Source organism: Phoenix dactylifera, unplaced genomic scaffold (genome assembly GCF_009389715.1).
Source record: "Phoenix dactylifera cultivar Barhee BC4 unplaced genomic scaffold, palm_55x_up_171113_PBpolish2nd_filt_p 000490F, whole genome shotgun sequence".
Classification (NCBI taxonomy): Eukaryota; Viridiplantae; Streptophyta; class Magnoliopsida; order Arecales; family Arecaceae; genus Phoenix; species Phoenix dactylifera.
The window spans coordinates 246004-270209 of NW_024067910.1; the positions used below are offsets into that span (position 1 = coordinate 246004).

At 37.0% G+C, this 24206-nt stretch overlaps 2 protein-coding genes across 2 annotated transcripts; both read right to left on the minus strand.

Annotated features, from left to right (window-relative positions):
- Positions 1–2825: 2825 nt before the first annotated feature.
- On the minus strand, positions 2826–12580 carry LOC103696389 (homogentisate geranylgeranyltransferase, chloroplastic-like). The gene is made up of 14 exons (XM_039119140.1): positions 12424–12580; positions 12242–12286; positions 12044–12086; positions 9515–9737; positions 9332–9415; positions 9163–9237; positions 8891–8974; positions 8574–8663; positions 7554–7655; positions 7327–7422; positions 6302–6373; positions 6111–6206; positions 5872–5976; positions 2826–3149 (listed from the first exon to the last, which is right to left on the minus strand). The coding sequence occupies exons 1-14, from the start codon at positions 12578–12580 to the stop codon at positions 3102–3104; spliced, it is 1320 nt and encodes a 439-aa protein (XP_038975068.1). The 3' UTR covers positions 2826–3101.
- Positions 12581–20526: 7946 nt separating this feature from the next.
- On the minus strand, positions 20527–22278 carry LOC103695882 (zinc finger protein 3-like). The gene has a single exon (XM_008777319.4). It carries the CDS (start codon positions 22008–22010, stop codon positions 21111–21113), a length of 900 nt encoding a protein of 299 aa, XP_008775541.3. The 5' UTR covers positions 22011–22278; the 3' UTR covers positions 20527–21110.
- Between the last annotated feature and the right edge of the window lie 1928 nt (positions 22279–24206).

Here is a 24206-nt window from a genome sequence, read left to right on the forward strand (position 1 = left end):
TTTATAAATCTAATATTAAAAAAGTGAGTTTGTCATAAAAATAAAAATATGTATAGAGAAAGAGGGGGGGCACAATGAGTTGATGGTCTTTGAGTAGAGGCCACAATTAGGTTTTGGATCCGAGTAATTGGTTCAATAAATTATTTGATTGGGTATAGATTTAGTCAAGCACACAAACTTTCTTCCACTTATATAGCACGCGTCAAAGTCTAGTTTCTCTATACAATGTGAAATACTATAAATTAATCATCCTTTAGCTTTTCCTTTTGGGTTTCAAAATAAAAAGATAATAATATATATAGTCCTTATAATTATGTCAATTTCTTTAACTACCCCAAACTTTGACGGGTAAGCCACATGAATTCGACTCTTCTCTTATGAAAAAAAATAGAAATATCTTATTTGCTAGATAAAAAATACGATGATTCTTCATTAAAAAGATCAAACAATTATAGCCATCCATTCTCTTCCACATACATGCTTTTCTATGAAATCTCTATCATCATACGTGTGTTTCTTCACATAAAACATGTTTAAATTTTATCTTGTCATTTCCTTATGCTAACTAGAAGATAACTTCTAATTCTAATTCCCTATTAGGGCGTGTCTGGAAAATGGTGGATTCACTTGATCCTAGAAGATCCTAGTTCCTTAAGATAAAAAAAAATCTTCAGCAACCAAAACTAAGCAGTTGGCTACCTTATTTCTAGGATTTTTGTGTTGTGGGAAAGCTGTAATTTGGCGAGGAAAAAATTTCCCTACATGGCTTTTTGATCCTGCACTCATAAAAATCCCTTATCCATGTCACATTATCATTGTAAATGCAAGAAGTGATGATGCACAAGTCATTGGTATAACAAATGAGAGATTAATGATCTCCTTCCTCTTCCTCTAGTGTACTTCTATCTGTGTACTTTCACGTCACCTCATGACTAAGACTTGAAATTAGTCTAGCAAATACTCATCAACAACCAATATCTTGATACACAATTACTTTCGATGTCTACTTTGAGCATGTATGTTTAGATTCAAATTGGATTTGGCTTTAGGTTCGGATTTAGCATATATAATTTGGTTGTGCGGATAATCAGCCAATTTAAATATTTATAGCCCAACCTTTGGATCCATCATTTTGTTTATACTGTTCTCATCGAAGGAGATTGCATCAAAATTTAATTCTCTACAAGATTGAATTGATTCTATCTCAATCCCATCCTTTTGTTAACCAACATGGTATCATGTAGCCTCTTCTTTTGTCTCTAGCTAAAATTTCATACCTATAATCCTCAAAAATATTTAAATATCCCTGTCTATGCTCAAGTTTGTCCATAGCATGGATGTATATATATACATATTTCAGCCATTGAGAGTTGCAATTCCAAGATCCTTGAGAAGACAGGATCCAAATTTAGATATCCAGTACAACCACCATTTGATTGTCATGAACAGACTCTTTTCCAGATATTTTTACGCCTGTTTGTTTGCTGGATAAAGGGAAATGTGCCAGGGAATGACTAATCTTTTCCTCTTTATTCCATTCCATCTCACCAAATGCTACTACTTCATGCTAGAATAAATAAGTTAGTGCATGGATACCCACAAAATTTCTAGGAAAATTTTTTGCTCACTTAACCCTCCAAAACAGATTATATTCTGAAAAAAAAGTAAAATAGACTTATTATATGTCATTTATCCATTCATATATATAAATCTTACTAGGTAAAATGATGTATACGAATTCAATCAGTCATGTATATTGGATAAAGACAGTGTTTGGTTTGGGAAACAGAAAGATTTAATTGGGAAAAGTTATATGCATCATAAGAGTTATAAAATAAGTTATTCCCATTTTTGTTTTCCTACATTATCTAAAATAACCTTTGGTTGAGGATGCCTTTGTCAATAAAATTAAAGACGAGGAAGGCATGGATAATGGATTTACACTAGAAATAGCTCATGATGTCTTTCACTTGGAATAATTATGCTTGGCATAAGCGTATTTGGCCGGCATAAATTACTTATAGTTGTCTTCTAAAAGTTGTGTGCAATTAAATTCCCATAACTCCCTTATTCTTGAACCAAAAACTGCCCAAGTGGAATGAACGTCATGCTGGTTTGGCCCAAAAATATGAAAAAAGAAAAATAAAGGGCAAAGCCTGCAGTATTAAAATACTAGCTCAAAAATATGGACAAATACTTTAGCCTTTGCAGTGTTGGAGGTGATGTTAGCTCAGAAACATGGTCATCATGTTAAGGAAAAGGGCGTAGGTAAATCAACAAAATTATGGCTGTTATTTTCAAACCTAAAATCTCATATGAGTATAAAAAATAAATCATGAAAGAAGGAATCTTTTACTGAAGATTAGCTCAGGAGCTATTAAGGCTTTGACAAAGGAAAGCAGATAAATCAAAAGTTTGATATCTGAAAGGAACTGGAAGGGCTCTTTACAAACATTTATCCCCATATTAACAATCATCAATGACTCAAGTGGAAGCTGTGTCAATTTTATTGATCATCCATTACTGTATATGTCAAATATGTATTAGTAACTAACAGTATCCTTGTTTTTGTAACAAAAGAAAGGCATACAGTTTGTTAGAGAGAGAGAGAGAGGAGGAGGAGGAGGAGGAGGAGGAGGATATTCCTAAGTATGGTACAAAAGAACGATATTTTAAAAAGACTGAAGTGTCTGTTTATTGATTACTGAAAAGCCTTGTTCTAGTATCTTTAATGTCAATTGGTTAATAATAAAAGCACATTAGAGAAGTAAAATTAAATAAAGAGTTGATGATCAAGGCAATAGATATCCAGCATGTAAGAAGACCAGTAAAGAACAAAGCTCAGTTACAACTTGTCTTGGAGAATTTACAAAAGTCAACGATGATGATAAGAATTAAGTAATTAAAATTTTGCAAAACTCATCGTTCTGAAGGTTTTCTGCTTGTTAGGAAGCATGCTAGTAGTCTTAACAGCTTGAATTGCTGCAATATAATAAGCAAACATAGAAGACTTTCCTAATTCCTGGGCAAGAAACTAATTCTTTGACATGATTGATAATCCTCCGTGGTCTCCATCACCAAACATACGCTGGGCTTCTCCTTTATACTGAGTGCATGAAAGGGATAAGGAAATACTCGGCATAAAATAGCTGCAGAAGCAAAGTGGCAAAAGCCATTAGTACACAATCTGAAATTAACAAAGTCAAGGTGTTTGGCAGGCTTCTTAACATACAACAGACAGAGAATAGAAAGCAAGCACCATGATTTCATGCATAATTAGTTTTGTAACTATCTCCAAGATGTCCCTGACCATGTGGTTGCTTAGTGTTAGCAGTTTGCGCATAAAGTCTGGCTTGTTGCCCATATGGTTATTAAAATTCAGTTTTGTTTCCCCAACATGTTTCTCTCAGTCTTGATCTTATTGAATTGAACAGTATTTTTACCCAAAGTATACTGTTTATATAATTGTTCCTGGGAAAATAACAGAGTGTTATGTCACCTATCAAACAAATTGGGCTCTTTCTGGTATTTCTTCTTGTCTGTGAATTTTGTGGAGGGTTTACTAGTGATCACCAGCCAAGGAGCTATACAATCTAAAATTCTGTGGCATTCCTATGAAATCATAACAGCATATCATTCTCTTTTAGCACGAGATAATTTTCTGATCCACTTGCTTTCTCGCTTGACTTGAAAACTCCACTACTCTTTTGAAGAAAATAAGTTTCTTAAATATTTTTTTTTTCACTTCGAATTGTGTATATCCGGATAGATGGATGGATCTATCTGTCTTACTAGAGCCGGGTAGCGAGGTCGGCTTTACAGAATAAGAAGGGGCGGGCCGGGTGCTTGTGGGCCCCCCTCTCCGCCGGCAAGGTTTGAAATCCTATGTCCGAGGTCGATTTCTCAAAGTATCGGAACAGAAGTCACCAACATTCATTGGTGGGGAGCGTCGACTGAGCTAAATTAGCCACTTTTCGATCTTGTACTAAGGTTATCCTAAGAACATTTGGTCCAAAAAAGAGTCTCCAATGTATCAAGCTTTCTCCTCGGTAACTTAGGCCCTGTTTGGGGGAGCTTTTGGAGGGCCAAAAAGCACTTTCTGGCCCTCCAAAAGTACTTTTAGTTAAAAAATGGTGTTTGGTAAAATTTTCAGAAATCTGTTTCGGTTTTTGTGGAAAGCTGAAAACAGCTTTTAGGGAGAAGCTCCAATTTGGAGCTTTCCGAAAATGTTGTTTTCAGTTTTGTCGGAAAGCTCTATTTTTGACCAAAATACCCCCATTTTAAAAATAAATTTCCTCCCCAAAACCTCATCTCACCGCCTGTTTCTCTCCCACCCACGCCTCCACCCCACCACCCACCACCCCGCTGCGGCGCCTCCCTCCCTCACCACCGCAGCCCCTCCCTCCCCCTCCCTCTCCCCCATCACCACACCCCCTCCCTCTCCCCCGCCGCTGCAGTGCCTCCCTCTCCCTCGTCGCCGCACCCCCTCCCTCTCTCCCGTCGCTGCAGTGCCGCACCCACGCGGGAGGAGAACCCTTCCCAGGGGGGCCAACCGCGGCCGCCGAGACTGCCGCAGGCGCCACCGGCCATGGCCCGCCCCCTCCCGCGGCCGTCGCGGCCGCCGCGGCCTGGCCCCCTTCCGGCATTGCCAACCGCGCGGGAGGAGAAGAACAGAGAAGGGGGGAGAGGAAGGAAGGAGAAGAAGAGAAGAAAAAAGAAAAGAAAAAGAAAAGGAAAAAAGAAGAAGAAAAGGAAAGAAAAAAAGAGACGAAAAAAAATAAAATAAAATAAAATAAAATAAAAGAATAAATAAATGCATAAATAAATATTTATATAAATGAATGAATGAATGAATGAATAAATAAGATAATAAATAAATACATTTCAATGAATAAATATTTATATCATAATACATTAATATGTTATTTTAAATAATTTAATATTATGTTATATTATGAGAAATTAATTAATACTAATAATTATAATATTTTATATCTTTATTATTGTATTATACTATAAATATAATATATATTACATTATATCATAATATATTAATATGTTATGTTAAATAATTTTAAATTATGTTATATTATAGAAAATTAATTTACTCTAATAATTATATTACCATTATGCTATGCTATGCAATGTCATATTACTATATTATAATAATAATATTTTATATTACAGTAATATTATACTATATCTTATATTATGTATTAATATATGTTATATTTTATTATGCTCTATTGTATAATACTATGCAATGTCTTTTATGGAAATTTTATCATATAAAAGTATTTTCTCAGTTTGTTTGTCAAAAATATGTTAAAGTGCCACAACACTTTAAAAATATAGTTACCAAACGGCAAATAGCTTTTTGTAACAGCTCTACTTCAAACAACTTTACTTCCAACAGCTCTACTGCCAACAGGGCCTTAGTCATCAGATTAACATTTCAGATACATTGCAAATTCTCTTAGAGAATCTGTCAATTGGGAGACATTTTCAAAACCATATGTCATTCCGATTTCTGAAATGTCTGCTCTTATAGAAATCTTGTATTATATGTAAGAACTTATATACAAACCTTGCCTTATATGTAAAATATCCAATCTGCTAGTCGTGCCTGCTATATTTAGATATCCCAGTAATTATGTAACAAATTTGTTATAATAATTTTCTTTTTCTTTTTTTTTTCCTCTGAGAACACAGTGGTCATCTGCCACCACTGATTCGAGCCTGAGACCCCTCATTTAGATAGAAGAGTTCTAACCAGCTGAGTTAACAGCGGTTGGCATAATGACTGTTTATTTGTGCAACTGATGCAATTAAAGCATTTCATTGGATGATTGGAACAACTAAATTATTTACCTTCCAAATGAACATGTAGAATGATGTTATGGATGCCTTGTCCTGAAGATCAATAGATTGTGCCCGAAACCAAAGAATGGAAGCAAGTAAGCCATGGCCGAGCACCTGAACTCAGGAAAAAAAAAAATCAATTTTGATATCAAGCATCATGCTGGATTTCCATTGCAATAATTTCGGCATTTTCTATTCATCTGCCTCTAAATTCAATCCAGCAATCATTAAGGAAATAGATAACCCACAATTACAATCTTCTCATATATGGTTGAAGCAGAAGCTCCCACCAACATGGCTGTAGCATATGCAGTTAACAACAACTTGATGCAAAACCAAAACACCTGGTTTTAGAAGCAAAAGTACCTCAGATCACTGTCCAATATGTATAAAATCAATATCAAGGTTGATCAAGGACATGAGCATTGTTTCCACTCACTTTTTCTGGGCCCAGGCGAACGCTGAAGGACTGGATGCCAAAATATCTGTCTCCATCAACATCAGGTATATCCTGGCAATGGCCATTTTAGTTTGCAACAGATATTAAAATGGTCTGACGACCTATATCTCAGATTTTTTTTTTTTAGTTTCCAACATGCTAATCAATTGGGGAAAAAGCTTTCTTCAAACAACAAAAAGGCCAGAATTGGCCAGAACGCAGACCTTGCAACGAACCTTGATGATCAGCTTGTGAGCATGGAAATTTATCTTCTTATATATAAATTAAGCTAAAGCATTCAGGAATGGCCCTCCAAGGTTGCCATACACTAGGTAAGAGCCGAGAAGACAGAGGAAGGTGCAGTTTGATAAAAAGAACCACTTTGATTTAATGTTATCCATTTTCTGATCCTAGCAAATTAGGGATGAATTTTATTTCATGATAAAGGACTGAAAGGATAGTCTAAGGTTGATTCCTCAGGACACATATTTATCTTCTTATTATTCTATGCCTCATTAATAAGGTCCGACTCAAAAACTTGAGTTGATAGGTGGATGCATCCATTAGTACTCAAACACCACAAGGGTCCCTACCACTTCCAATATGGGAATCCTCAAGACTCACTACCTTATATTAAGTTCTGCCCTTAACCATTTATTCTCTCTCTGATAAAATATTTGTCTCAATGGATCTCCTTGCTTTGCCTTTTAGATATTATTACTCTTTCAATCTAGTAGATGCATACGCAGATATAAAATTTCTCTCATGTGATCTGGAGTCATCTATCTGGAGTAGTAATCAGTATAGATAGTTCCAACCAAGGAATGATAACCGATCATAATCTCAACTTTATTCCTACAAAGGGTAGCATTTACTACTTTAACCAACCATGAGAACTGCTCGAACTCAAGGACGCCAACTCAATACTCTTATTTCCAAACATGAAATTATAGAAAACTAAAGCTTAAAATCCCATTATATATGTCCATAACTTTTTTAAAGCATGGAGTGGTCCAGCACTTTACCTTGAACAGAGCAATAACAGCTGAGAAGAAACACATGAAAGCTGTTGCAAATATCACTGATTTTGTCAACACTATTGGTCTTCCTAATACATATCTCTGTTGAATAAATCATAGGTCATTATTTCATAAAATGAAGAAATAAACCAAATACATAATATGGTTGTATTTGATATAGAATAACGTATATGTGTAGAGAGCATTGAGATGCCAAATAATTATCTTAATACCTGCATGTGAATGAAAAAAGCCAACTGGACTACGATGGCCCTCACACACAGGATGCAAGATGCAGCAAGAAAGGCGTGCTGTTTCCATCTAAGCCAGGGAATCTGAAATAACAAGATGAAAAGAATGCTGATTTATGAATGGTGAGCAGTTGAAATCGGCATCATAGCATAAACAAATGGCAGTTATAAACTGTTGCAGCAGAAAAAGCAACTGCAAAACTAAAACAGACAACTTCTCTTCTCTGATTCATACTATAAGTTGCATTAATAACTCATGAACTATAATAAGGTCATTACAAGCAGTAACTGTTAAATTCTGTTGTGGGTAGTGACAATTGTATCTGGTCATGACAACCATTAGTAACAAATAAGAAGAGCAAGCATCAAAAAATTGCTATTTCCCACCTTATCTGTCCATCCCTTATAGATCTTAATTAAATAGTTCTGGGATTTCATGCATATTTTATAGCATAATTTTTGTAAGCATCTCTACAGTGATATATAAAGAATGATCAACTAAAACAGGACATATTTCTGCTTGCACATATACAACATATGCATAATGCATGTGTATAAGCATGGATAAAAGGATGGTGATGCCAATTAATGGTAGAATAATTGTATTTCTTTTCCTTAGTATTTAGGTGCAAAAATGCATGGAATGGTTCTTCAACTTAGGCAAGCAAAAAATGTTGTCAAGCAACCGACTTCTTAATGTCTAACTTAGCTTTTTTTAAACATTCAAAAACTTTTTAAAATGGAAACACAGTAATTTTATCAATTAAATTGAAGGCCAAAAAGGAGAAAGGAAGAGGCAGGGAGAGAGAAAACCAGTGCCAGAAATTTATCTTGCAACAGAAGATAAAGTAGACATGTGTACACATAATTTTTAGGTACTAGCAATTTGAGGTTCATAAATCATGGAGCCATCTATTAATCTTTAGAAATGAGGAGAATTTTTTCTTCTGGTAAATTTTATAGTTGACTTATAAAATCAGAGAGTGTGCAGAGAGGTCTTACATTGATAGAATATGCACTTCCAAGAAAACAGCTGATGAGCAAGGCACCTAATAGGGGAGGGGACTTGGACCTCAACCCCATTGTAAAGCTCTGTTGAAAAAATAATGGATTAGAAATGATGTCATATCCAAAAACTAGATAAAGTTCTGCTACAGAGGAAAAGAATGCATCAAAATCTACTACAATAGTTAATGCAGATATATTATTATCTGATACAACTTCAAGCAAGCTACTCCTGTTCTTGAACTTCAACCCAACAGATTCTATGCCTCAAAAAGGGGGAAAGCAAAATCAAAGTGTATGTCAGAAACATATACCACGATAGCAGCGGCAAATACCAGCGCAATTCCTGTTCCCAAAGAGAACTCGCCTGAAGCAAGTGGCAGCCAAGGTTTGTTAACCTGTTAAAAAGCAGGTAGCCCACATTAAAGAGCAATCTTGATGCAATGTTTGGATTAGATTGAACAGAATGGTTAATCGTAATAATGGGCACAGTTCTACATCCATCAGTTGCACCACAATTAATGAAAGACGATAAGGTAACTCTGAAATGATTGCAATACCATATCATTAAAAATATGCTGCAAACCTTATCTATTTCTATGTCAAATAGCTGGTTCAGGCCCACAACATAGATGTTCATGCATACAGCTGGAACCAATGCCTGGACCAACAAACATATAAAACAAGAAAAGTGAGAGAAAAAAGAGATCGGTTTCCTTTGCTGTTGTTGAACTCCATTACATGCTTTACGTTACCTTCAATAGCCCCATCAGGTATGTTGGAGAAAGATCAGCAATACTCTGTACTGGAAGAAGAGAGACTGATACTATACCTATGATCTGATGATCAAAAAGTATTATCTTTACTGCCTCTTGAGATCTTAATCAGTAAAATCACAAAGGACAGTTAATAAAGAACAGAAAATGACTATAACTTACGGTGCCTATTACTGTGTGGGGACGAGAAAACTGATAGAAAGCATCTAACTTCTTAGAAACAGCAGCCCATAGACCTTCTGACTGATTAGCCGTAGGTTCAGGTACATATGCATGCTCAGAAGCAGCAGAAACACAACCTTTTGTAAGTAGTCTATAATGGATTGACGGCCTCTCTTTATGCTTTAGATCATAGACTATATTTTTGAATTTATGGAATTTATATCTGAAAGGACATTTGTCATAAAATATGTTCAATACAATTACACTGAAGCACTACACTTGAAATGTTGTAAGATATGTACAAAGTTCAAATTACTCAACATCATGAAATAATTAAGTCGAACAAGTAGGAATGCAACTAGGAGAACAAGTTGGAACAATTATCGAATCTTCTATCCTTTTCTTTTTGAGTCAACTATGAATGTCATTTTCCATGAATTCAGCTAGTATGATGACATAAGATATGCAAGACTAATAAGGTTCTTTGAGGTAGTATAAGTTATAAGACAAATTTTAACACAAGGAGTAGCTTCCACCCCAAAGAAAGTCAGTCTTATGCAGTGTAACATGTGACAAGCTAAGGGGCTCTAGGATCAATCCATAATTAATGCAAATTTAGAAGAACAAGAAGGCAACAATACATGATCAAGCAACCTATAAATTGAGCTTAACAAATGTTTGTGGAAAGAAGAACTTGGATTGAACTAACTCAAATTCCTTCAATTTGGTGGATCTCCTCTCTCTCTCTCTCTCTCTCTCTCTCTCTCGCTCAACTTTTCTTAAGTTCCTTTGCTCCATCAAATAATCTACTTTGATACATTATTGTTGCTTGTGTTTAAGCAAATTATAAAATGCTTGTTTCTTAATATTGTAAATTCTCAGATAATATTGCATTATCAGATAATACTGCGTTAGAAAATCTAGCAGACAAAACAAACTTTAAACATGTAGTTTTTATTCAATATTGAACTTTAAAAATCTTTGTTCTTCACCAAAGTGTTTGCCAGTTATATGGGCTTCAAAGTTTCATGAAGAGCTAAAACCATGTTACATCATCTAAACTCACAATTAACAAACTTCAAGTCCTATATGGATTCAGCAGGCAGCATGCCACATACCTATGCACAAATATTGACTTTCTATGCTAAAAAGTAATTAAATAAGTGAGTTATCATAACATTTTGTCTATGAACAAAACCAATTTCTAGATTTGTTATTGACCATGTATGATTGGAACCATTCATGAGAAAAGATACGAAGCAGTACAACAATCATGTGCAGAAATTTGAAACCCGAGGCAAGGAGTAAACAAAGAAAACCATACCAAGTCTTGAATGAAAAATGGAGAGCGTAGGAGCCATTACTTGAATACCGATGCTGATTAACTTGCAGGAAGTCACAGATGTCTTAAACTAGATCGTCATGGAGCATCATAACTTAAGATTGCTCTGCGCTTGTGGTCTTATGTGCAAATTTGAACTTGACTGATTAATACATTACATGGATGATCTGACCTTCTATCATAGAAGGACAAGATGACTTATCAAACAAAAGGCCATGTCGAATTAAGTAGCATTTCTGAAAGTTATATGCAACCATTTTTTGCCGTTCTGCTTTAAGTAGACCCACCAAGCGCCTTTATAGGTATCGTAAGGTCCAGCCTTGATTGTGTTTTACTGGACTAGTACAAGATACCTTGATCAGGTACCTCCTAAACTCCAAGACCGAGCAACAGAAGTGCGCAGAACCAACATTCCATTACTAATCTACAAACTATGCCTAACTGCAAATCATGTTAAATCTGTACCTTGTTGTTGTCCATTCAAACCTTTTTTAAAAAAATGATGAAATTGCACTATCTTGCCCGAAAGAGAAAGATGAGACAATACTAATTGCTATAACACAAATTTCATAGACTTAATTAATCCAGAACTTCAATTGGGCATTGCCCTAGCGGTGCATCCCCCAATACATGGACAGGGGTAGAAATAATACATACAGATCTCCCTCTCCTTTTTGTTAAAAAAGCAGGGCTTAACCATAATTTGACCCAAAATTGACCGTGCAATTAAATGCACATGTTCTATGCATCCGATGGATCAAAAATATATTAATACCATCCAAACCCTAATGCATCTAAATTGACAAAAACTATGAGATGACTAGCCTGGTCAATGATTCAAACAAGTCCCAATCAAGATAATAACGATACCTCCCCAACCCCCCGGCAAAAAAAAAGGGCAGATCCAACCTGACTTATTTCCATATGAATCATAGGATCAGTATCTGTTCAAGATTTAGACTGATCATCCAAAAGGATGCACTCCGGATCATGCTTCACAAAGACCCACACCCACCCATTCATGGGCAGCCCTGGAGTACTATAATCATGTTTAATTCCACATTGATCACCAATATTATCTACTTATCAATCAAATGATGAGGAAGAAAATTAACATCAAACACAAATATGAATTTATTCCTACAAAGTGATTCTACTGGATTAAAATTAGTAGACGACTTGCTTGCCTTGTTCCTTGGACTTCCAAGTTCTCTATTTTCCAAATCCGACCTGCACATTACGAATACAAGTATCAAAACAAGCACAATGGCCTCATTCAATTTTGTGCTTTTAGTAGTGAAAATTTTCAAACTTAGGCTTTCGATCCTGACCACGTTACATATACTAATATGAAATAACACATGATCTCTCACTCTCTTACTTACCTCTTCCTTCATTACCCCTTATGGGCCCTCTTCCTCTTGTCCCATCTACACCATAAAACAATAAAAAAATGTGCATACGTCTCCTTCAGCATTTTTTTTTAATCAACAAATAAGTAGGGTATAGCAGTGAAGGATTACAAAAGGAACAGTGCGAGAAGAACACAACTAACTAAATGACTTGCCTCTTAGCGGGAAACAACACTTCGTAAGACGGGCGACTGAAACAGCCTGGTTGGGCAGCATTTCTAGAGATAGAAGAAGAAGAAGAAGAAGAAGAAGAAGAAGAAGAAGAAGAAGAGAGGAGGAGCACGGCAAGGAGAGGGGAGAACTACAGCGCATTGGAATGCAAATAGTTATAAATATAGAGAGAGAGACGTCTAGTTTAAAATAGAAGGAGGTGATACGTAGGTCAGCAAATTATTTGCTTCCAAATAAATACAAAGACTTTATATGTCACAACTCGCCATATTTGATCACCTGGCAGCCGAGCCTCGTGCATGTCGACCTTGTTGCGCCTGTCAGCCGGACTTGCCTTTCCAAACGCCATTTGGACGGATCGCATGAAAAGCCATGGCCAGAAAATCGATAAACTCTGTTTTCCTCCTTAATTTTTCAATTTTTTATTTTCTAATTTTTATTAATGTTTTATTTATATTTATTCTCAAATGGTTTAAATATTCTGATTTATCGAAAAAGATAAAATATTTTGTGCTTTATAGCAGAGTCTTGCTTGGCTCCATCTAGATGTATAGATTTGATATGATTTATAATTTTGAACCACCCAAACTAATTATTTTTTTAGCTCATACATGTTTATGATATCTGGATTGTAATTAACAATGAGAATCCAAAATTTATTCGCACCATCACTCAATTTCCCTAGATGGGAGTAGGTCCTCCTTAAAAAGTAATTTAGTCCCATCTGCTAGAGCTTGAAGAATTCCCAACGGACCAGCATATTCAGGCCCAATACGTTGTTGTATTGTTGCAGATATTTCTCTTTCTAACCACACAATTACTAGTACCCCTATTATGATTCCAAATATAAGGGTAAAAATGGATACAAACATCCATATGAGTCCATAGATTTCTTTTATGGATTCCAATGTAGAAAAAGAATTGATAGCTTGTACTTCTGTCGTATCAATTATCATTTCAACGATCAACTTCTCCCATAATGATATCTATACTACCTAGTATTGTCATGATATCAGCCAATTTCATTCTTTTAACTAGCTGAGGAAGAATTTGCAAATTGATGAAACCGGGTGGACGAATTTTCCATCTCCAGGGGAAAATGCTAGTCTTATCTTTTTAATGCTAGATCAACTTCTCATTGTTGTTGCTCAATCTAAGAGGATTTTCAAGGATTGTTTTGGCTTCATGTGGCTTGAACTGCTTGCTCTGTTCCTTTCACTTACCATGAGTAAGATGCTTTCAAGAGTGAAGAATGTGACAATACAAAATTTCTCAATATATGCATATATATATATATATATATATATATATATATATATATATATATATATATATATATATATATATATATATATATATATATATATATATATATATATATATATATATATATATGCGCATACATATATACATGCATAGATACATACTTATATTGATGTGTATATAGATTCAAGAGTTAGCCGCAACCAATCTAGTTGGCACCCTCTTTTAGTATATATACCTTGCAGCTTGTATCATATTCAAGAAAAAAAAAAGAGGAAAAACTGCCAGATATAGCATTACAATGTATATTACTATTTTATCCCCATGAGGATTCTTGTGTATATACTTTTCAAAAGTTTAGCTCCTGAAATGTAAAAGCTACATATTTTTGGTTGTTATGAAACTTCATTTTCTAAATAAATGAAGTTTGGCTAAATATTCTTCCTCTCATGTTTCTTTTTAATGATAACTTTCTCTCATGTTTCACACATGAACATATCTAATCTTACTTTAATTAGGTTAACATTTAAAATGTCCATTGACTACTTTACCCTTAACTAACTATAGTTATTTTTTAAAAGCATGCATTTATATTTAAAGATGGACAATTCCTCATTAATATCCCATGCCTATTTTTGAAGCATTGTTCATATTTTCTCCATGCATTTATATTCTTAATTGTTCACAAAAATTTAGAAAATTTATTATGACTTTCCACTTGTATTTTTTACTTTCTAGAGTTGTTAATTTGGTCATACTAGGTTGCAAGTGGATTGGATTGAAGCAGGAACCGATCTAAAATTAATTTGATGCAACCTAAACTGTTGTTATTTGGATAGGCTTGGATTCAAAAATATAATCCATCTTTAAAATATGAACTGCATTTCGATTACTACATTCCTAATCCAAACCTGAATCAACCTCCTCCAATATTTTTATTAACAAACAAGAGCATAGCAATTAAGCATTACAAAAGGAGTAGTGCGAGAAGAACACAACTATCTAAATGACATGCCTGTTAATCAACACCCAGTAAAATAGGAGACTGAAACAACCTAAGTGGACATCATTTCTAGAGAGAAGAGAAGAAAAAGGAGAAGAACAAAGGAGGATCACAGTGAGGAGAGGGGAGAAGAAAGTCTCGGTTTGGCCCACAAAAGGAAATTGGGCTCGGTTTTGGGTTTGCTTGCCGGATAACCATATAAAGAAGGCGAGGGGCTTACCAAGGGTGGTGGCAACCACTGGAGCTCGGCCGAAGACAGCTGGTTTCGGTGGTTTTGTGGCGGTGATGCTCGGAACGAAGGAAGAAAAGAAGAACAGGGCAACCGAAGAAGCTAGAGAGAAAGAGAAGATCTCGGGCGATGGCGGTCGATCATGGCGACATGACAACCACCGAAGATTAGGGAGAAGAAGGGAGGGAGGCTCGAGAGTGATCAATTGCCGAAAAAGAGAGAATTTAAAGGTAGTCTTTTGGAAAGATGAACTCCGCTTAACAGAAAGATAAGCATGGTGCACCGCAAATCTGGTGGCAGTTAGGAGTGACCCAAACAGTCAAGCAGCTGCTCCTTGTCGGACACCTAGAGTCCCCACCGGCCATGGTTATTGTGACCTTATCGACTCAATGGAAGGGGGGAACAAAGGATCGCGATCGCATCCTCTACTTCAGCTCCCTTCTTTTCGAATTACATATGGAAGCTTTTATTCAAACAGCTCAAGTTCGATCCTGTCTGCATCTTATCTAAATTACCTCTCAGTTAAGCATTTTGATTTCCAGTGGAATTGAAAATATCCAATAACAATTTGAACCAAAACCTCTGTGCTTGAAAGAGTAGAAGATTTTGAGAATTTGCTCTAGTACTCTCATTACCCTGTATATTTCTGTCATCCCAGATTGGATGAAAACAACTGCACTGGGAGGCTGTCAGGTAGTCAGAAGAGTCGATCACTCCCAAATCAAGATAGCCTTAGTTTATTGCCTCTCTAGAATTAATTTGGTCTTATGTTGATGGAAATCACATAGGTTAAGATTTCAACTTAGATTCCTATAACCTATTTCCACTGCCAGTGCCTAGTTTAAAACTAATGCACATATCACTTCTCTCTACTTCACTTATCCCAAATTGGCCCAGCCTACTAGTTTCTCAGAGCAAATATCCCACAGCTATAAGTATTTTCTCCAACCAATGCTTCCAACTTAGTCTTCTTAGCTTCATACAGTTACTCTGGATCCTCATCTCTCTTCTGGACGACTATAACAGGCTTCCTTAAACTACAGATTTAGTAACTGAAAGAGTTCGACAAAACTGATTTCCTAACAGTAGATCCGATGTCTTATATTTTGTGGATGTGTCCAGTTACCAGTCCATGGATAATACATTTGAATATTATTGGAAGAATAGTTTGATGAAAGACTTGAGATGATCCAACTTAATCACAAGTTTTTTCAGGTCAAGTCTGTAAGTTGTCAGGTGAGAACACTCCAGGAACAATTTGAAGAAGCACCATTTCTTTCATTCCCTGCTGCACTTCGCAGAGATGCACTGACAAGATGGAGACTAAATCTACTTGTGTGTAAAAACTTTCTTTTCCAGGATTCTGCTCAGGTGACTACAATGAATGAATACTACTGCATCATGTTTTTGGATCATTTCTACCTGATGTTAATCCCACTGCCTCCTATTTTACTGCCGATAACAGAATTATAATTTGGTGCTGCAGTATTCATTCTTGAGAAATGCCATATTAACCTTGAAATAGGCATATGATGAGGAGTTTAAAGAGCTAAGACTATGCACCCCCTTCATTGTTTGTGGTCTTGCTGCAAGGGATCACATGACAGTAATAATAAAAACAGAAAAAGAGTAGTTTCAGATGTAATTCAGATGGTGTTTTCCTTGCAAGGATTATAGTGAAAATACATGTGGGTTACTGATGAAGGGTTAGGATTGTTTTCTGTATTCCCAGGAATGAAGCCAAGGAGATTTGTGCGGTGGAAGATAGAATGGAGGACTCATACTTTTGCTGGAAGAATTATAGCCACAAGATCGAGAAGTAGCTGACATCCCAGCAGGTGAACTTCCAAAAAATTAAGTGGAATTCGGTCTGAAAGTTCATGCTGTGCCTCTTCAAAAGGCCAATCTACTGCAATCTGCTGTTTTAATTTAAAATCATAACTTATTTTGTTATTCTTGCCGATATCTCGCCCAAAAAGACTAGCCACAGGGCGTAGAAGTACTTGTGCTAATGTAGTATATAGCTGATGTGGGATTGAACACATGCCCACACGGGTTTTCACTCACTCTCCCTGTTTAAGCCCTGGCATCCTCGCCAGGCTAAGAGTCCAAATTTTTCTTAAATCTAATCACAAGCACGACGATCGGTCTATGGTTAACCCTCATGAATTCGTGCTGTAGTGTCCCCTAGTTCACATAGGTTATTGGACGAATCTACTCCGATACTATTTATCATAAATCTGGACTTCATTCAAAAAAGTTAGCCAAAAGGTGTTATTTGGGTTCATTAGTCTTGCAGAAGTACTGAAGATCTACTCTGTGCAGAGCTGATGTAAAACTAAGCACATGTCTGCACGAGTCCTCCCAAATCTAGTGTTTGCCTAGTTACCTAATAAGTAATCTCACATCTTGTTTGGCTCGTTTTGCTCTACAAGTGCTTAAATAATAATTATTTGTAGATTTGAATTATTTTCTATGGAAGGCCTTGCAAAGGCATTCTATTTGCAATCTTGAGCCAGGGGATAAGGGAAGCTGGCAATGCCTCTCCATGGATGCATTGATGCCTCAATGCTCCAATGCTACACTCCGTTTGCGCTCCAACTCGTTGCTTATGACCAAAATGATGGGTTCCTTTCTTTTTGTGGTCTTAGTAGACTCGATCTGCCAACCAGAGCCAAATGATTTTTATATTTTTCTTGACTCAAATCTTCTCCCACTTGATGGGATTTCCATACCCGTTCTCGACCAAATCTTCTCTCGTATGGAGTGAAACTGAATCATGTTTGCTTCCTTCAAGATGTTGACCCCGAGGAAAGGAAGCCATAGAGAGCCAAGCAAAAGAATTTTCAGTCCAGGCAAAACTAAAAGTTTCAAGCATGTCTGAAAATTTCCATGAAAAGAACAAGCATTTAATGCAATTTTCTATGCAAACTAGAGGATCTACAGTACCTGCTGAAGCATGGTTCTTAGACTTGAATGCCAACTACTACTTGGACTTCTCTCTGTGGACAGCAACAAGCTCCATGGTCTTAAAAGAGTGTTACTATTCTTTGCATCAAAGCATGTTGGGTCCCACAAAATCTATTTCCACATCCATTACATCATGCAAATCTTCAATCGTCGCCCGTGGACCTAATCTGCCACCAACATGCTGTAATAAATTGAAGTATTAGATTACTCTATCTAATAAAAAAATAAAGAACACCACATAATTAAGTGCACTCGGATTGCTTCTCTTTGGATCCTATTCATTTCGGAGGGAATCCAAGAGACTTCAATAAGAAAGTTGGCTAATGTGTCATTGGATGCAAACCTGCAAAAAAAAAAAAAAAAAAAAATGCTGCGTGGATTGTCACCGGAAGAAAGGCTTCTCATATATTTTCTGAATTTTCTTTTCACGGCATCCAGTTCCTTCTGGGTGGGGTTGCATTAAGAAGCTTATGTAAAGCTCTGTTATCACAGCCACTTCATATAATATTTGGTGTGGTACGCAAACAGGCAATTGTGAGCGATAAGAAGCACTCATCCACATCACTGGCCTTTTTTTTTTGGCTGTGCAGGTGGATGACTGACATGGATCTTATCCATCATTTGGATTTTTTGACTGTGTGAATTCACTAAAATACAACAAAGAATGGTTGAAACTTGAAAACAAAGGATCAACAACTATAGTGCTTCCAACTTTTTCTTTTTAATTTTTTCATGTACCCATTGAAGGCATTGGCCAAAGTAGACATGAAACTTCCCTCGCTGAGTCCAGATATGATGTGAAGGGAAAGTTTGAGTAAGTTCGCAATTCGCACTTGGGAAATTGTCAACCCCTCCCCACACCTTCAAGTCCATGCTCTTACCTGGCTTGAAAGCAAAGACTCCTTGTTTTCCCTCAGTTCTTGTACTTGTCTTTGGCCTTCCTCCGAGCTTTTATGACCTGACATTGACCTAGAGACCAATAGCAACCACACTCGAAAAGAAAACAGATGCTAAAATGTTTTGCGCCTTTGATCTCACAATAAGCTTTCTCTCAATTCTTTGACAATTACACACAGAGCGGTCATCAAAGTCCAAACCGCGACAAACTATACTTAATTTCAGCTGGACCTCATCTGCCCCCCATCTGTAGTCGAACCGCCTAGCATTGCCTGTCAACTACCGCATTAACTTGGGAGAAATTATATTCTGGACTAGATGCATCACACAGTGAAGATCCGTGCGGACATGTATTTAATCCTACGTCAGTTATTCGCTAGATAGATTTTAGATACTTATACAAGATTAAAAAACCTAAATAATACCTTCCGGCTAGCTATTTTGGATGAGGTCTTGGGTTGTGACAAATGTATTAAAGTGGACCCAGCCCATAGCCTATGTGGACTATGGAACACTGCAGCACGAATTCATTGGGGCTGACCATAAGCCGATCGTGGTGTTTGTGATTAGATTTGAATAGATTTGAACTCTTAGCCAGACGTGAGGACCCGTGCGGGCGTGTGTTTAGTTCCACAGCGGTTATTCGCTGGATAGATCTTGAGTACTTATACAAGATGAAGGAACCCAAATAATACTTTCCGACTAGCCATTTTGGGTGAGGTCCTGAGTTATGACAGTCATAGTCATGCATGCCGATAATCACAGCCTTTCGTTTCTATAGCGGTACATCGAGATGAGCGCTTGATGAAGAAAGCTTATAAAAACTAACTGCTATGATTGGCCTGAACAAAATTGTCATGCAAGCGTGTAACACGTGTGCTAACCTATCTCGGCATTTTCCTGCAGGCCCGTTGGTTCCCCTGCCGACTTCTGGAATAAAAATTATGGCGTAGTGCTCTACAGAATCCCCGCAATTACGGGCATATGCATATTGTCTTTCCTTTGTACGTGCACATGTTTTTAGTGAACACATCTCTATCATATCCCCAAGGAGGAAAAAAAAAAAGGGAAACGGAGAGGTATAAGACCAATAAGAGGATCAATGTAACTTTATATGTGTTCCCAGTAAATCATCATGCGCACATAATGGGTTAAAACAACCTAGAAACAAGGGGTAAAAAAACAAAAATCAAGTGGGGAATGAATTTATCAAACAATTTCAAATAATATTGAAATTAAGATTTAGAAAAAAAATATATAATAAGATTCAGAAATTAAGATGTAGTTCCTACTGGTTTGTTGATTTAAGAAAGAGAACAAGTCTCTTGTCATCAACAAGTTGAAAAAACTTCATGGTAATTATACTTACAGAGATCATTGCTTGCGTAAGTCGCGAGAGAGAGAGAGAGAGAGAGAGAGAGAGAGAGTCAAGATCACATGCAATTTCGTGCTATAAGCCAGTCTATATTTCATGATGATGTTCCTAAGTAAAATGTATTTTTTAAAAAAAGTAAGGGATGTCATACATATTGCCATAACTACACATGCATCCAAAGGAAAATTTAATATATGAGTTGAGTAAACATAAAAGAGATATAAATTTAGGCGAATATTAGATGTAGAAATAGCTCTTCGATGGTTAGCATGAAGTTTCTATTGAAAAATATTGGTTATCAGGTAATACAAGTTCTTAATTATCGAAGAATTAACTTGACCAAGCAAAAGTTATTAGATACTTGACTATTATTTTATATAAATTATTGATCAACAGAAGGTATATAGAATACAGAAGGTACATAGATAAATGCAATAAATTCACATTCTTTTATGATTGCTAACCTGGTCTCAGAATGACCAACGAAAGGTAAAGGGACATCCAATTCAACATCAAGAACTCACCATTTACTCATAAATCAAAAGGCAATTGATGGATAAAAAGGGAGAAAACCAATGGAAAGAGAAGCCAAACTCCATACAAGTTCCATGTCTTGAATTCTCGGCGGCGTGTATTTTGTACTGTAGAGGACTGTATAGTTTTGGATAGCTAGCTACCAAATAATTCATCTTGAAAATGGATGGATGTTGATTAACATGGATTGCTACGTATTTGCGACCAAATATACCATGTTTGATTCTACAGATAAATAGCAACCGTCAATTCCAAAAATGGATGATGTAGCAGCTATCCATAGATGTATTACTTTTTAGCAGTCCAAAATATGCACCGCAGAGGATCCCAACCTTGCAAGGGGACTCTTTGTAATTAAGCTACTCTTTGTAATTAAGCTACCAAGTACTAAAGAAATACTCTAGAGCTTGAGAGACAAGTCAAGCTGGGGCAGCTCGTCCTGTCTAACGTTCAAATGATTGACACCGGCTGCGCCACCGGCACCACCAGTCCACCGGAAACCTCCAACCGCCGGTCCTGCTGACTCATCGAACCTCGCCGCCGGGGCTCTGGCGGCACCATAAAAATCCTCGGTTAACAGCCTTCCAATCGCCGGCTGGCGGCTGACGATCGATGGAGGCCTCGACCACGCCCCTTGCCTCCCATAGAGCAATCCGGCCGCGGCCATCGATGTCGTCGTCGTCATCGTCGTCGTCGTCCCGATGTACGGCTTGTGGACCATGGAGTGCATCTGGATGCCGAGAGGGCTCCCGGGGTACGACCCGTGGAGGGGCAGCGACGCCATGCTCGGCGGGAAGCGGTAGTGGGGTCCTCCTCCTCCGCCTCCGCCGCCGCCGCCGCGGCCTGCATGGTCGCCGACGAACCCTCCCTGGAGGTTGCCGGCAACGCGCTTGGCGAGGGTGCGCTCGCGCTTGTGCGCGTTCTGGTGGCCGCCGAGCGCCTGCGAGCTGTAGAACTTCCTCTGGCAGTAGTTGCACGAGAACACTTTTGGCTCCGACGTACTCTTCAGCACCGCCGCCGGCTGCTCAGCCTCCACCGAGCTACCAAATGATTCCAAAAGATTAAGCTCGAGCACTGGCGGCACCGGCGTCGATCCCTCCCCATCATCCTTATCATCGGATTCCAAATCCACCAACATGATCTCTTGTCTCTCTCCATCTCCTTCTTCTTCCTTCTCCTCTCTCCCTTTCTCTTCCTCCATGTTGCTGTGGTTCGACATGAGGCTGGCTTGCATGGGAGATAGATGTGTTTGCCCCTTGGAGATCCCTCCTCTGTTTATAAGAAGAGGGGGAGAAGGCATGAGATGGCAAGGATCTTATTGCTATCAACCGAGATGATTCGCGTGGTTTCGCATAAATCAGGAGGACAAAGAATGGTGGCAAGGGAGGCTCTTACAAGGAAACTTGCACAGCTTTTAATCTCTTAGCTAGTTTTCTCCCTTCTCTCTTTCTCTCTTCTTTCTCTCCTCGTTACCACTTTCCTTGTGTACCAAATTATATGGATCTTTGGAACAAGGAAACTAGGAAAGTCACCACAATATATGTGTCTAAGGTGACATTTATCTTAGTATATGTTATGCTAGTAGATGAGATTGGCTGTGATTTATGTGGGGTTTCAAGTCTTACCATAATGTAAGAAAGGTTGGACTGACTCGGTCCCATGCTGTCCAACTACTACGCACGTGCCAGTTCTTGGTGGGGGCCTTCATATATGGAGATAGATATGGCGAGGATTTACTGGGTGATGGTTTGCTGTTTTGGGGCCCGAGAAATCTTGGGTTGGGATCCGCTCACGTAAATGGTTGCTGGTTTTGGCTTATTTTGGCCACGAGCACATTTTATTCGTTGCATACAGTGAAGGTGTCCGCGTGGTCGTTAAGTGCGAAAACTTTGTGGAGTCAAGTGGTATGAAAGGTATGTTTGAGATACGGGATCAAGTCTGTATTTATTGGAAAAATACATCTGATATATGACATATATCGTTAATAAAGACTGTATTTATTGGGAAAAAATTAATGCTTCTGAATCTCTTAAATCCTGAGTCTTTATATTGTGCTAAGAAAAAAAAAGAGTAAAATTTAGAGTTTATTTGAATTTGCAGCCGGTTGTTGGGTTGGTTTGAATTTGAGTTTAGTCGGATCGAGGTAAAATATTTAATTTGGTCGCATATCTTAGCGTGTATAACTCCTAAATGGGTTAAATTAATATTTTGAATCACATTAGTTTGATCAAATCCTTATCGGTAGATCTAGATTTTGAGCCTAGGTTAGAATCTATTTGGTTTTGGTACGTGTTGAAATCGAACTACTATGCTTTCTAATCAATCACCGAAACACTTTTGTGCAGAAAAATTAAAAAAATAAATCTCATGTTTAGTTATTGATATGCTCAAAAGATGCATGATCTTGATAGTAGGTGTTGGCGGTGTCGACAAGTTATATATCACCTTATAAGAAATATACATGTCACAAGTATTACTCTTTTTTTCCTGCTTAATTATATGTGCAATTCATGTAGCTAATTAGATGCCATACAGTCACCATACGTTTTTAGTATTCGAGAACATAGTGCCATTATTATTACTACTACTATTATTATTTGACAAAAGATAATGCCACAGCTGTGCCTTGGTGCATCTGAACTAAGTCATCTAATATATAACAAGATCCTATGTATAAATATCTTGGTCTTACTGCATAATTGAAGTAATAGTATGAAGTTTCAAGGTGTTAATTCCCTTCCATCTTTCAGAATAGTGAATGAACAACTACTGCTGACTTCCCAACTCACATCCTCTTGGTACCATGAGGGATCCACATTTAATTGTGGACCATAGTTTAATTATTCATGATGTGATTTGTCTTTACTGGCATGTATTTTGAACTGTGACATTGCGAAAGCATGAACATATTAGAACAGCACCCTTTAGAGTCAATTCAGTAATGTTTCACGTTTATTTATACTTGTGGAATTATAAATGAACTATCTTTTCTAACATTTACACATGAATCCAGAGATAATTCGTCATTAAATTGTTGTTACAACAATGATGATGAGAGTTCATTTATTTATTCAATTCTATACTCTGTTTTTCTCAATTCTATTCTTACCAATCCATAATTTCCATTGATTTCGCACATTAGGAAATTTTAAATTAGCTAACATGCTAACTTAACCTTTCTCATTAAAAATAATGCATAGGATTGGTCTAAACTTACCAAAAAATGTGATTATAAAAAAAAAAACACACACACAATACATTGTTTTTAAGCAGTAGAAATGAAAATACCATCACTCAATTTATTGATAATTAACTCTTCCTCAAGTTTGTGCTATATTATATATCAAGAAATTCCTTTAAGAGGAAGGCATGAGAGCCCACAAAGAAACCCTTAAGTGAGAATCTTATGAGGATGCATACACATGAGAGCACATGAAGAACAATGAGAGAGAATATTAATTATTGCCTTTGAATTAACATGAAAACCTATTTGGCA